Here is a 15,842-nt window from a genome sequence, read left to right on the forward strand (position 1 = left end):
TTAAAAACAATCTAAATATAATAAATACCTATTACATAGATTTGATATTAAATTTAGTTTTTATTTTTGTAAAGTCATTTTTAAAGACTTCATAGATAATAGTTCTTAGTACAAACATTATAATAACTGAGGAACTATTAGTTCGAATTCTAAATTAGATACATTTATATAATTATTTATAAACTAAAGCCGTTCTCGTTTGAAATACAAAATGTTTTATCGTCATAGAACATATTTTAAGTAAAAAAAACTAAAAATAAGAATTTGAAAATATGGTCTTTAAATATCTAAAAATTCCAAAGATTAGAATTTGATGAATTTCACAGTTGAATGAACAAAATTTGGGGTGAGAATGCTCGGTGAATCGCCCTGTATACTGTGTGTTGTGTGTGTACTTGTTGTGGGCACGTTTGTCCTGCATGCACTGTATACACACGTCGTTGTTTGGAATACTGATGTGTATATTTTGGACGATAATATACGTATATTATATTCGTGTGGCATTATAAGTTAATTAGCCGTCGGTGGTTTTAGTATGCGGTATAAGCGAGTATAAGGGCTTGCCGGGTAGATGATATAATATTATATACTGGCCGTGTATATGTGATATCATTTATAGTCGCTAGATACCAGAAAATCCCGGGAATCCCGCCGGTGAATAGGACTCGGAAATTGCGACGTAAATAATCAACGGGGTCCATTCATGACAAATTGCACAGCAGTTGTTGAAATCCGTCCGCACCCCTTCGCGACAGCGGTGTCGATATAATATAATATTACAGCAGAAATCGTTTATAATGATGTTCAAGGGACCAGGAAATATACGTCATAATAATTGATAGTGATAACAACCGAAATTTGAAAAAAAATTATTGCAAAACACTAAACAGTATACTTTTTATTATTAGGTTATTTAAATCACGAAACATGTCATTTTAACTATGTAGAAAACCTATTATTAAAAGGTGTATTAATATTAAATATAAATAAAAATCTGTCAATTTTGTTCGTGACATGTTTTTTTTTTTATAAATAAAAATTGTATAATATTTTCGTTTCTACTTTTATCACGTTTATTTTTGTTAGCCATATTATATAGCATTATATAATTAAATATGGGTTGTTTAATATTTTGCATTATTTTGAAATTCATTATTGTTATAAACCATCGATAACATGGACTGTATATCACGTGATTATTAAAGGTATTCTATTTGTTTAAATCACCAAAAATAAACGTCATTACATCGTACAATTAGTATAAAAATGTTGTAATGATCGATACAAATTAACATTCTCAGTTTACTAGAATATTTAAGTTTAAATAATTAATCCCAGTATGTTATTACAATTGGTGTCATTATAAACGGTTTATTTTGAATACTATATTTATCTATTACCTCCTATTATTACCAGTTGATCCGCAGCAAGCGCAATTACGTAGACTAAAGTGAAGACGCTGTTGCAGTAAACCTCCAACACACATCGTATTCCCTTTAACCGCGTGACAGCGACCGGTGTTCGTGGTCGAGTGAATAATTTTTTATTCACATTTCAATTTTTGTGGTGGTTTATTATTTTTATTTTTATTATCGATCGACCTCACTGATAGCCACACATCGGCGCCACAACAACAGCGGTGCACTACAACAGTGACGGAATCAATTGTGTTTTCCTCGAGACATATTATACGTATATTTTTTACAACCCCCGCACAATACCATAGTGCTACGTATACTGCAGTTTTTATCGGACCCATCAATAATAATAATAATAAAACTATAATTTGTGTATAGTTAATTTGAAATGAATTATATCGTGTATTTTAAAGCTTATTAGCGCATCTATGTATTTTACGTACAAACAATATACTTTTTATGTCATGGAAATGTTGCCAAAATTTTATCTAAACTATACTAACTCTATAAACGAGCACTATATTATGAAAATTATTTTTAATGTTTTATAACCGCACGGGTAGTTGACTCGATATAAGCATGTGTGTTTTTTTTTTTTATTATACGTTCTTCATTTGTCAAAACGTCGAGATGTCTACCACACATTTCTAGTCGTGCGTTGGATTACGTATGCATAAACATTTAACACGAGCGGTAGCTTTTGACATTTTAATTTCAGTCTTACTCAACTTGACGACATTATAATAATAATAATTATAATTATAATAATATATAATTTATACATTTACTATTTTAATATTCTTAACAATATACTTATATATATATATATGTTATGTAATAGGTCATTCTGTTTAATTAACGACCATTGTGTAATGTGTTCGAAAAAATTATTGTTATTTTCAGACATGATTAATGACAAGAAAAACTATAAATGTATAAAATAAATATCTATTTACGAGTGATAGTAATATACTTACAATCGTTCCAATCGACCGAGATGTTTGAAAGATCCTTTCTCAATCGTATGAATTTGATTGTCCGACAATTGCCTTGAAAAAAAAAAACAATTAAAGAGAAACATTTTTCAATTATAAAGTTTCTTATAAAACGGGTCTTTTGAGGGGTGCATATATATTATATATATATATATATATATCTAGGAAGAAAAAATACGAATGATTTGATTGCGTTTTTAAGACTAAAGTAAACAATATATAGAAAACGAATTTAATTGGTTACAAATCCCACTGCATGAAAGAATGATTCTCAACTTGCTGTTTGACAGCAGTATCGAAGAAATATTGCCATTTATTAAAATTACTTTTTGTCCGACTTGCAGTTCAAAAACTTACACCCTTATTTTCGAGATAAAAACACGCCTCGAATACACAACAATATAAGTTTCGATGGTTCAAAAGATACTTTGTACACGTTATTACAGCATCTCTTTTAGAGGTATGATATAATTTAAAAGAAATGAAACGAACGACACTGGAGTAGCAGTGCAGTTATTATCGTACCCAATCAAATTAATTAGACCTGCGCGTAATTAATACAATTTTTATTTTTCAATCATAAATAAATTTAACACTTTATTAATCAGTCATATAGATGCATAACTGATAACTGTATAATAGATAATACATTTATGAATTTAGAATCGGTTATTTGCCTTTCTCGTGTATACTTTTTTTTATCACTGATTATGATGTGTTGGATATTTTGCAACTGAATGGGTATTAATACTTCAAAATTACCTATTTACCATGGATATTTTTTTTATGATTATCAGTTTTAATATTAATAAATAGATTACGTAGAAGTATCGGAATAAAATAATAATATATAAAATAATTAGGTTGCATTATACATTGACCGGGGTGAGTCACTTGGTAGTTATTTAAATCGAAAATATTCGTCTACTTTGCATGAACAAAAACGGTGTTAAATTTAAAATTTAATGAAAAAAAATTCGAAAATGTAATCCATTTAATCCCACGGGGGGTGAGATTGAATCGTTCAGTATTATGTGAATTGTCTAGGGTGAAAAAGCCACGGAGGGAATGTTTTGTTGTATATCAAGCTGTGCTAAAAATAAAATGACACACATATGCTATATTTATACGGAACTTGATATTATATTTTACGTACAATTAGATAATTGTATAAAAATTAGGGATAATAATAATAACAAAAATATAGGTATGAAGTGAAAGGATCCGTTTGGTGACTGATGGGGCCCATTAACCAAGCGAGATTATCTTATCGTAAAATCTTTTTTATTTTGATCTGATAATTGTACAATGAAATTCAATATAAATCTTCACACAATATATATATCGATATACACATAAACGTATTCAAAAGATGAAGTTGGGGGAAGGATCAGACAAACCCCAAATTTTTTTTAAATAAATACGTTTTATGAAATTATATTTTTTAGAAAAAGCTTAGAAATATAATATTGTTGTTAATAAATAAATTCGTCAACACATTTATTACTCCTTATTTCATTATAATATATATATAGAGGCATAATAAAAATTCATATAAATTGTCATCTATCTAGCTACATAAACAAATAGTTATAACATATCCTTTGAATTTGAGGAATTGAGTCATCTAAAATTATTTTTTTATACACTAATATAATATTGCTTTTTTTCATTAGAACATTTACCTTAAAACGTCTATTTTTGTACTTATTATATGTAAGATTTTTTCCACTGATCCTTTCATAGTTTCATACAATATAAAAGTTATGTATAAGGTACTATAAATACACAGTATACACGTGTGCCTTTATTGACTATTTTTTAAATATCTGCACGCCCTTAATATTGCATTTTTTAATTTGAAAATTTGAGTAAACATTATTTTTAAAGATTGGACGAGACTGCTAACAATTTAATTGCAGTCTTACAATAATACAGAGTGTACCACAATTAGATATTAAAAAAGGAGTTGTAAAATTGGATTTTTATATTTTTAACAAGATAGGTACATACCGAGCAACCAGTAGATAATGTTTACAAGATGCTACGCGGCGCACTTGCAACGGTGTATATTTTTATACTTAGAATAAATAATAAAAGTCTAAGGGCGAAGTTCGTGGGAGTGGAAAAAATAAGTTTCCGTCCTTATTAACACGAATAATGAGAAACCGAGTTTATTTCTTCATTTCTACTGTTTGTTTTTTTTATCCTTTTACGCTACAAATATCGATGAATAATTTCAAGTTGTTCAAATACTAAGTCACTGCCAAAAATCACTTTAAGTTATGATTTTAAAAACAATTTTTATTTTTATTCACTCGCTTTTTTTTATCCCCTGTCCGTTCGAAACATAAAGCATATAATATATTTAAAAAGTCCCGGAAAACCATCCTATATTTATATAGGTACTCGACCCACTACATACACAGTGGGAGCTCTATTAAATTTTCACAGGTCGCCAGACAAAACCAACAAACTGGACGTAAGAGGGGAACAAAAAAAAAACATAAATCAAGTTGACTTTTAAAGATACATATTTATATAAACACAAGGTAAAAACAAAAGTACTTACAAGACTCGTAAATTAGTCAGGTTGGCAAAGTCGGTAGACGATATGACCGTAATGTTGTTTCCTTGCAGGTCTCTGTAAATAAAAATAAATACATTTATTAGTTTATTATTTAAAATTAAACTAACAATAAGGAAACTTCACCGGTCCCATTATTCACAATGAACATTGAAGTATAATATCCATTACGCTTACATACAAACTATTAAAATGTTTTAGAAAGTATATGATATATATATTATATAGTTGTTGGAGTGTGAAAATCGTATACGCATTGCTATAACGTATTTTAACAGACTAATTAATTCGTACTTTTTACACGTCATACAACACTGTAATCGTCAGAACTTAATATGCGACGCCATAATTTTCGAGTCTGTAAAACGGGTGACAACTGACAAGCGAAATGCTTAGATCCCTCCAGAACCGCAGTCATTATGATTACAGTCGACATTAGGTCATAATATAATATAATATTACATTGTATAATATTGTTATGTACACAAAGTCTGCGGCGGCGGTGCCATACAATGTGACCATAATAAAATTCGACGCGTTTATCGTCCATAAATCAGAGACGGACGGTGGAACGCCGAAAAACGAAATCATTACAACGGGACTGACTGCGATAAAAACCGCGGGATCGGTTGTAAACGTTATTAATTTTACGCGTTAAAACACGAATCCCGCTGAGATGGCGAGACCCGTGTCCTGAGATAAAATCAGTGCACTATCGGCGCATTCCGCGCGCGCATACGCACACACCGCGGACCTGCAATAATATGCAGTTTACTAAAACCGTTCGAATCACCATAAAAATATGGTTTAAACGTTCGTGGTCGATAATATAATATTGTGATCGGCGTGTATGCGACACACGCAAAAGCCGGAAACAAAAATGCATTTTCCCGGTAGCGTGAGCATGGAAATCGATTTTTATATTTTTTTGTTCCGACTCCCATTAAACGATACATATAGGCTTGATTTGGGTTCTTTATTGAACACAGAAACGAGCACGAAATGTCGACAACGACTACCTTGCTTCTTCTTCGACGATTGTAATCTCTTCGACAAAAAGTGCTCCAACAAAGCGGCTTAACTTGTTTGCTGGGTTTCCACTCGAATAGTTACCGTTTGACGAGAGCTATCCAACGGTAAAATGCATGTAAAATATACCATTTCATATACTCTTTATCGTAAATCATTTTTTTTTTATTCATGTCCGTTCTACCATTTATATAAGGCTGCCGTATTATAACTAAACATGATTTTGAAAATGGCCAAGTGGAAAACTTATCGGCTTAAAAATTATAAAATATTAAAATCTAGGTAGATACTCGACTGTATTTTCAAAAAAAAAAAAATATATATATATATGCTTGGGTGTAATATAAAATTATATTACTCTTTTATACTAAAACGTTTTTAACAATATATGAATACAAATGGATTTAGTGTTGAAAATATTTATGCATTATCTGAAAGAAATTTAACTACTATTTTTAAATTAATTTTTTACTGAGAGATTTCTTTTAAATAATACATTATTCCAACTCGGTTAGCTATAATATATTTCACTTAAATAAAACATATTTATCACGAATTCAGTTAACTGTATAATGTAAGGAACTCTTATATTTTCACCTTGCGTAAATTAAAATTACAATACACCTTACATGAAAATGTACATCAATGAATAACTTCAAACAAATATTGTAAAAAAAAATGTTAAATCGTACCAATATAATTTTAGCACATACAGATATTCGTGGTATAGAACAGTTGACTATATTTAAACCAAATAAATGATATTACGGCACAAATGTTTCAAAGCGCAATTTAAATAAGACAAAAATGATCAAGATTTTGTTATAGGTAAACGTTTGGTAACATTTATTCGTTTGTAGAACGAACATAATTGCTAAACATATATTTATTTTTTCTTGGTTAAAATCTAAATTATATTAAAATGGTTTAACAATTGCGATTAGCGAACAAGTAAAAAAGAAATTGTATTAATATTAAAATGATAAATTATATGCGGTTAGACGAAATGCATTGTTAGTATTATTAGTAGTGGTTAAAGACACAATTAGAAATCTATACTTAAAAATTCATTCAAAAACTAAATTAATTTGTTCCTTATATAAATATCGAGTATTTTGCTCATTTATTTTATAAAACAGTCATTGTAAATCATATGTTAATATTTGAACTATATTGTTTAAACACCTTAGTGTGGTCGGTTACACTCGAAAAGGCAATGTAATTGCATTTAGGAAACGATGTCTTTTTTTTTTTTGAAAGCTAAGTTTGAAAAAAATACAAATACCACGTACGTTATACACGGAGGAAATAAAAAAACAAAGAAAGGGTAATTTGTTAGTCTCAAGTCTGCGACGAACAATATAGTGCTGTATATTGTTTCCGCTCTTGTCCGTCGGTTAAACGAAAAGAATTACCAATCGATTTGTCTGTTTTCGACGTACAAAAAAATTGCGAAACATAAAGAAAACCGTCAGCACCAATACTGACTTCTAATAATACGAGTAGGCATTTTTACCAAACACACATTCAGGTAGTGTGAAAAGTTGAGAAAATAAATCAATTGATCACTTGTCAATTTATTATTGATTTAAACCAAATTTTATGTATACGTACAATTTAATCATAGTTGTATTAATCCCGTTCCTCGTATAAACAATTTTATTAATAACTAATGAGTTTATTAAATTAATTATTATAAAAACTGAACAACCGTCATTAATATTTTGCAAACTACAGTAACGATTGGAGCTCTTCTGTAAACTAAAACAATGAAGATAGAACAATTCTGACAAGTCCAATCTACGTGGATAATATAAATATGTATATAGGTACAATAGAGGTTTAAATTACATTTACTTGGAAAATAATTTATTTCTTTATAACTTGTAGAATATTTGTGTAATATTATTATAATTTTTTTTTTTTGGAAAGGTATTAAGAAATGACCAAATTGAAATTGAAAATAAAGTTTTATTTTTATTTCCTTTTTTTTTCATAATGATAAAGCACTTGCTAATATTCTAGGTAACTATATGCATATATTTTAATGTAATACAATTTTAAAAGACAAAACTAAAATAGGGAAAAAATAATAATTTTTATTATATCACGCAAGAATATTTGAATTGAAATAGCTTTAGAATATTTTAAAACAATTTAAATGAAATAGTGTAATGGTCTTGAACGTGTTAGAGATTTATAATTACATTTAAATATTATTCGATGTTGATTGAATACATTTTTCGATCGAGTGACTCCATGTCACTTGAGATATTTTCCAAGTATAACCACACACAGGGTGTCGTTTATCAATCGGACATGATGTAATACATCATTTTAGGGTGTTTCAAGAACACGCAGACTTTAGTTTAGTTAAGGATCACAAATGTTATACCCCGGATGCCTATCGGGGTCGTTCGATACTTGTAAGAAAACCGCATATTAATGGAAGTCAACAAAATAAAATACATGCTACAATCAATTGTCAAGATAAAATAAAAACCCAACTGACTGGTCATGATTAATTTTAAACGGATAACTATAGATAAATTGGGAAATAATAAAATATTCACTGTCAAGCCACTAGTGTTGGACGACGATAGCCGCCGTCTACGGTCAGTCGGCTTATAAATCTTCAGTGACAAGAGACTTAACTTTTCGAGGTATCTGTGTATAATATTACATATATACACACCCCTCCTACGGAATGTCAGAGAGAAGACAATTGTTTAAATTATCGTCTGTCAAATACGGTAATTAGGCGTTCCTTAGCAAGGACAAATTCAAATTGTCGCCCATTCATTGTGCTGCAGTGGAGATTACAAATATAATTGTCTCAGTATATACTGGAATCTTAGTGAAAAGATTTAGAATTTCCGAGCTAAGTTATTTAGACGGTCTTGGTTTATTAAATTGAATGAAATGTTTTTTAAGTATAGTAAGCTATAATAATACTACGATATTAATGAACGTTCTAATTTTTAGTAAAAAGAAAAACCCAAGTCCAAATAATAAATGTTGATTAATTAACGGAAAATGTAATTCTGCTAAACTAAGTTTTGCACTCAGTTAAATCTAATTTTTAGTTTTATCGCAAAAACTTTAAATTAATATAAATTATGTGACTTACAATGGATATACATTTTGAAAATAAAATAATACAACTTTTAGTGTTATGTTGAAAATGTACTATGTAAATTAATAGAACAATATGTTATAATAATATGTGTTATTTATTATAATACATAGGTAAAGATACAGTTATCTTCTATCGCGAACAACATAATTGACGTATACAGGAGAAAAAAATGTCAACATAATATATTATAATAACAATATAATAATTAATAATAATAATAATTTTAATTCCTCTGTCTGTTTTTATGGTTTTATTATTGTTTTATTCGAATCGATTTGGTGGATTGTAATCATTGTAGGACAAGTCGTTTAAAAGCAATATGAAAACACATACTTGGGGTGTCGTGATCATAATGTTATGACCCGGTATGCATATATATATATATATATATATATTATATATATAATCGTTTGAAACAGGGGTATGTGCGGTATACTCGCCGAAAGGCTTTTGTGTACACATCATGCAGCAGTGTATGGGGTTAGCCATACGAGGGGGTGGCGAGGTGGGTAGGGGCGATCGAAAAATGTTTTGGAAATTAGGGCTGCCGGATAATTAAATTTCCGTCGATTATTTTGCCGTGTGGAAAGGTGCAGGGAAACGGTAGCCGACAAAGGAAGAGGCTTGTTAGCGTGCTGTCAAAAATAGTTGCCAGTCAAAAAAGGGTCCCGCGCGTGCCCGGACAGATGTTCACCGCTGGCCCGCCGCCGCTTCTGCCGCAACGGCGCGCGTTTGAATTTATGTAATAATATTTCGGAGACGGCGATATTATAATGTCTGCGTGTTTCCGTGTACGTATATAATATTATATCGTATATTATATATGCGCACCAAAAGTTTGTGTCATCGGCTGAGCGCGGAAAGGGCCAATTAATAAACGAACGCGCAGCCGGTCTCCATTTCCATTAGCATTTAGCCCTTTCGTGGATCATGTAAAAGTTTTCCGTGGAATTTTACATTCGGTCTTGGCGGGGTGTTTAAAAACGAGACAATGTTTCCCGATAACCCTTTATAGCAAAATGCCGGAGATTTATAGATCATATTATTATTGTATGGCGGAGGCTCTCAAGTCGTTTTAAAATCGAGTTTGTGAGATTTTCAATAAACCACCAAAATATCACGCCATCAACACTTTACAGAAATATAATAATAAGCTTTGCTGGTTAAATGCGTTTAGATGTTCACTTAAAATCAACACGTATATGGTGATTTAATAAAAAAAAAATATTTATATACATTTGTATTAAAATAATGAAGTAGTTATAACTATAATGTATAGTTATATTATTGTACAGGTTAATTATTAGCTTCACCGTTTTAAATCAGCTGGTTTTAAAATGCATATAAACGTAATGTACAAATTATATATACGTATATAAATATTGTATTTTGATGTGCAATTAGTAAGTATAACATTTATAATAATTATTTACGAGTAAAAAAATGCTTGAACGATTCCAATTAAAGCGTTCTTTCAAGTACCGTCTATTTACAGAATGTAAACTATTATAATTTAATAACAAAATTGTGTTCAATTTCAGATTAATTGTGATTTGATTGTTTTGGATATTGAAAATAAAAACAAATAAATGCATTTTCAATCACAAAAGTTTAACAAAAATACACAGACTGTTTAAGAGTACTATGCATTTACGCTTAAAAGAATTAGGGGGAAGTAATTTGAGAATATAAACTAATACCATATACGAGGGTTTGGAAAATTATATTTAATGTCGATCATAATAAATAAAAACGAAAAAAGTACTGCGTAAAACGGTAAAACTATATACAATCAATAAACACGTGTGATAAAAAAAAATAATAATAAATATCTTCTATTATAAACAATTACAAAAATAAATATCAATTATTATATGATGGGGTTACGTGAACAATTAGTATACAACTGCTGTTTAACTAACTTTGTTTCGCCGTCTGTTGTGATAAATTATTAATAATAATAAAAAAAAAACAATTCAATTTTATCATCTGTTTGAAGCATACTAATATTTATTAAAGTTATCTGTCGGTACTTAATCGTTGTTTTCGTTATAGAATAAAGCACATCGCATATATTATTATACATAAAGTTTCGTTGAAATTTGGTAATACTCCAAATGTAACGTTTGAAATGCTTTAAAGTTTTAAATAGTTTTCGGCAATACACAAGTTGCAAATGGACCGACGTTTTTAATAGATGAACTCGATTGATAATAACTCCCAATCTCATTCATCGATAATAATTTAATGTTTCTAGATCGTAAAAGAAATACTAAAATAGAATAACATTTTATATTTTTAGACTAAAATTATTTAGTTTTTTGTGGGGTCATCTTGTGTCATTATGTTGTCTTTATCAATTAAAAAATTATAAGTTCTTGATATAAGTACAGTTCTTAGAAAGAAAAATGTTTTTTTTTATTATCATTGAAAAGATTAGACCAAAAAAAAAAGATTTGACTGGATCCATGCCAAGTCGCCCACTAAACATTATGAGGATAAATATATTCAGTTTATTATGATTAGCATTTGGATAAACGGTCCGAAATATTTTTTAATAATAATAATTATTATTATTATTATTATTATCAGTTCTGTATATTCTAATATTAGTTTGTTCTGATTAAATTTCAAAATAAATGTATACACACGTGTACCTATATGGTATGTTATAGTGATTGACTTATCAAATATTAATCATAATTTACAATGTTCTATAGGAACAATAAAGGCACGATTTCAGACAATTGACCGGACTCACGCGTATATGGTTAGGACTTAATTAACAATTCCTATAGCGTTTAATGTACACCGATCGATATACATTTAAAGTGACCAATCACCAACATGATTTATTATTATTACTGGAAGTTCACATAATATACAAACGAATTTACTGGAAAATATCAAGTAAATTAGTAGATTATTTAGGATTTGATTATAATTATTGTGGCATAATATTATGCCGAAACGCAAATATTGCAGTGCATATTGGTTTTCGAATTATTATGATATTATAATAATTTATACAAAACGAAAATATTATATATTTATTTATGTATGTCGCGTTTAAAAACATAATACCGCGATTTGTTTGATGTAAATTATGTTACAGTCGTATTAATTGCGCGAATCATATACGCACAACATTCAATGCGTTCAAAATAAACCGTCTATAGACTATAATATAGTGCACACGGCGTAATCCTTAATCGTCAAGTGCGCCACACAAATATTAAGATAAACCTTTCGAACAAATCAATAGCCGGCGATAATTGTATTGCGGAGACGAGCCACAGCGCGCAGAGCTTTCATTCATACAGTTAAAACCGATTACACATACCGAGGCCTTCGCCGCTTCCTTTTGGCGACTTCCCTCCGTTCGGTCGGGATCTTTTATTGTTTTTGGCGTGCGCCGCCGAAGTGATTTACCTTGTAAGATAACGAGCCTCAGCGTCTACCCTTAAAACAACATTAAGGGTTTGTATTTCACATTCCCCGCCGCCACCACCGCCGTCAGACCGTTGGTTTTTGTTACGTAATTTGTTTTACTCGGATGGCGCAAAAGGAAATGGTGCTTTTGTGTTTGTTTCCTCGGCAAAATTTAGCTAGCCTTCCAGTAAACGGAACCCTTAATAAACGCTCATACACACAGACACACAGACACACAGACACAGACATACACACATATACATACAAGTATTGCACGCGTGCGTACATCCGAGACATTATATTATTGTTTTCTTCTTGTATAGTGCGTGGGACGGGGTACCGGTGAGCTACCCACCACTACTAGGAAGTTAATAAGGAGACGATTCGCACACAGTAATTTGCGTATTCTCATTAATGCTGAGACTCTGGGACTTGTGGCCTGGAAAATGAGATTTTCTTTCCTTTTAAGTTCACGAAACTCAATTAGTCCAGTGCCAGAAGTGTAAAGAAAAAAAACTATACAATTGCAAACACCGAAATGGAAATTATATTATTATATTGTTCTATGCATGAATCGGAATATTTTTTCGAGCCGTGGATTTTTATGTTGTTTAACGAATTAATGCATTAAAAAATTACCGCTACAAGATTTTCACGTCATTTGAAATCAAAGTAATTCAGATTATCATCAAGACGCGTATGTATATTTATCATAAATTTTACTAACAATACTGTTGTAGCGTGCTACAATGAAGCGTTAGACGACGGTAATATTATAATACAGCACAATAACTTTGAATTTATTAACTTTATCTAAGTTAATAATTTCAAGATAAATCCAATGGACGTCATAAATTAAATTGAAAACAAAAATTAATCATTTACAAAAACTCGTATAAAATGACAATTTATTTTATTATCGGAACTTACATTTCATTTGTGTACAGAAACAATAAATTATTATTTATCTTACATTTAACAACTGTCAAAAACTTTTCTCGGTCCGTCACATTTGTTTATATAAAAAAATAAAGTAGATTTGCAAGTAACTTGCTAATATAATTGTTTTGTCTTTATTTTTCAGAGAACTTTTGTTATTTTAAATTAAATAATATAAGAGTTGGAAGGTACATATTATTATTTTTTTTTTTTTTTTTCGTATGGCGTATGTTCGGGAGTAAGCCCGAAGGCCTAGGTTCGGACGCCTGATTGGCAGAATTTTTAATGGGGCACCCGTAGGTTTCTGCCATGCCCCGGGGTGGGGGGGATGGCAGCACTTGTTCTCCGGACACCGTGACTTGCCCGGAGAAAAATGCCGCCCAGTGGCCGAGGATCGAACCGGATCCGGCTGCTCCGCAGCCGACGAATTAGACCGCTCGGCCACCCCGTCCCCCACATATTATTATAAGTCTATTAGTTATTCGTATATAAACAAAATTAACATTGCTGAATCTAATTTTACTTCTTAACCATCGTAACTCGTATTGCAAAAAAGTAAGTGATGAACATGAAAAACTGATATTATTATAAATTATAATCGTAGGTACCTACTGTAAAATATATAATTGTAAATTGCATATGAATCATGACAAATTATAAGGTTTTCAAATCAACGATATTTTTAAACTATATCTTATGGATATTATATAATATAGAATCACGTTGATATTAAATTTATTAAAATCGCCCTCAATGAATACGATTATTATGAATATTTTTTGTTTAAAATTACGTTAAAATTTGTATCAAGTTTTTTTTCCCACCCTAAAACACAAATGTATGTATGTGGAAAATGCGTGTATCGGTGATTCGCAATGATTATTTCCAATGAATACGCTTAGTTCTTTGGAGTTATATTATAGAGAGCAGACTGGTTTATAGCAATGCAATAAAACATACGTAGCACGGGTATAAGTATACAAAACACAATACTAACGGTGTATATACAAAAGATACGGGCCGGAAGAGCTTTCCCCCAGCCGGAATTGCTTCTTCCAAAGGAATCGAACGGAAATGGGATTCGAACTTGACATCAAAGGCGTACTGTAGGGTTGTGTTCTTCTACGTACAACAGAGAAACGTAAGAAATTCGTGTTTCTTGATGGGAAAAAAATACTTGTTTTACTTCCCTTTTTACTTTACGAATTTCCGCTTTGATCGGTCAATTCTAAGTCGTTATATTTATTTAATACTGAACAAGTGAGATAATAATATTTTCAACACTTCAATTTCGATGAAATATTTTCCTTTTTATTTCAATTGTTATTAATATCCATTGTTAAATATTATATTATATTGTTTTGAGAGAAATTTCCCGTTAACTTTTATAATTTGGCATTATAAATAACACAACAAAATAGTTTATTAATTAAATTCGATCTTTATAAGTTTATAACACTATTGATTTACTTTAGTATAAGCCAGTATAAGAAATGTATTATTTAAATAGTATTTTATTGAAGTTAAATATTTAATGCGTTCTATTTATACACGGATTTTAAAAATTTACTGAGTAGTATAACTGGTAATATGATAATAATGATAAAAAAAATACATATAATATTTATAATCTATAATATTTGTGTATGTCGAGACATGAGTTTCTTCAGATTTTGAAGATAAATTATATTTGATTGCAAGTAATGGTTATACTTGATCTAATTTTTAACTACAGTTTTTCAGCAGGTAAAGTGTTATTTGTACCATATCAATAAAGTTCTATATAATACTTGAAATATTTTCACTGATACAATATAGTGTTCATAAATTATGTTTCCAATATAAATAGAAAACGACAACAGTATCCTGAAATAATAATGTCGTTATCTTGTATCTTTGCTTAACAAATTACAGTTGTTTTTAGGAAACCGGTAACTTCGAATATTCATTAAAAAATACTGTCAGTTCTGCCCACAACTATTGGCTTCTCTTTCTTTAGTGGGCCGAAAAGCAATACATATTTACTTATACATTCAATAATCCGATAACACGTTATCCTCTCGGAACCAGTTAACAAGTCAATGAAAAATTATTTATGACTGTCGTACTAACTATTACAACGGAAATGAAACAATATTAAAAAATGTGTTGATTTTCACAATATTCTACCGACGTTACTCTGTGTTTGATTAGTCGGTATAAAATGGATTGTAAGAACAAGATGCCATGTCTCAAAAACACTAAAATGTAAATTAGGACACCATTGTTTTTATCTGGAACATTCCTTATGTCTGGGTTGAAGT

The 15,842-nt window shown here is 30.0% G+C and overlaps 1 protein-coding gene across 1 annotated transcript in view; it reads right to left on the reverse strand.

Annotated features, from left to right (window-relative positions):
* Nucleotides 1-15,842, reverse strand: part of LOC132917844 (protein slit) — a 121,198-nt gene that overhangs the window by 54,702 nt on the left and 50,654 nt on the right. Inside the window, exons 2-3 of the mRNA XM_060978793.1 lie at nucleotides 4,986-5,057; nucleotides 2,396-2,467 (exon numbers count right to left, since the gene is read on the reverse strand). Coding sequence (XP_060834776.1) covers nucleotides 2,396-2,467; nucleotides 4,986-5,057 — 144 coding nt within the window. The remainder of the gene's footprint in view (nucleotides 1-2,395; nucleotides 2,468-4,985; nucleotides 5,058-15,842) is intronic.

The sequence above is a fragment of the Rhopalosiphum padi genome, chromosome 1, assembly GCF_020882245.1.
Source record: "Rhopalosiphum padi isolate XX-2018 chromosome 1, ASM2088224v1, whole genome shotgun sequence".
Lineage (NCBI taxonomy): Eukaryota > Metazoa > Arthropoda > Insecta > Hemiptera > Aphididae > Rhopalosiphum > Rhopalosiphum padi.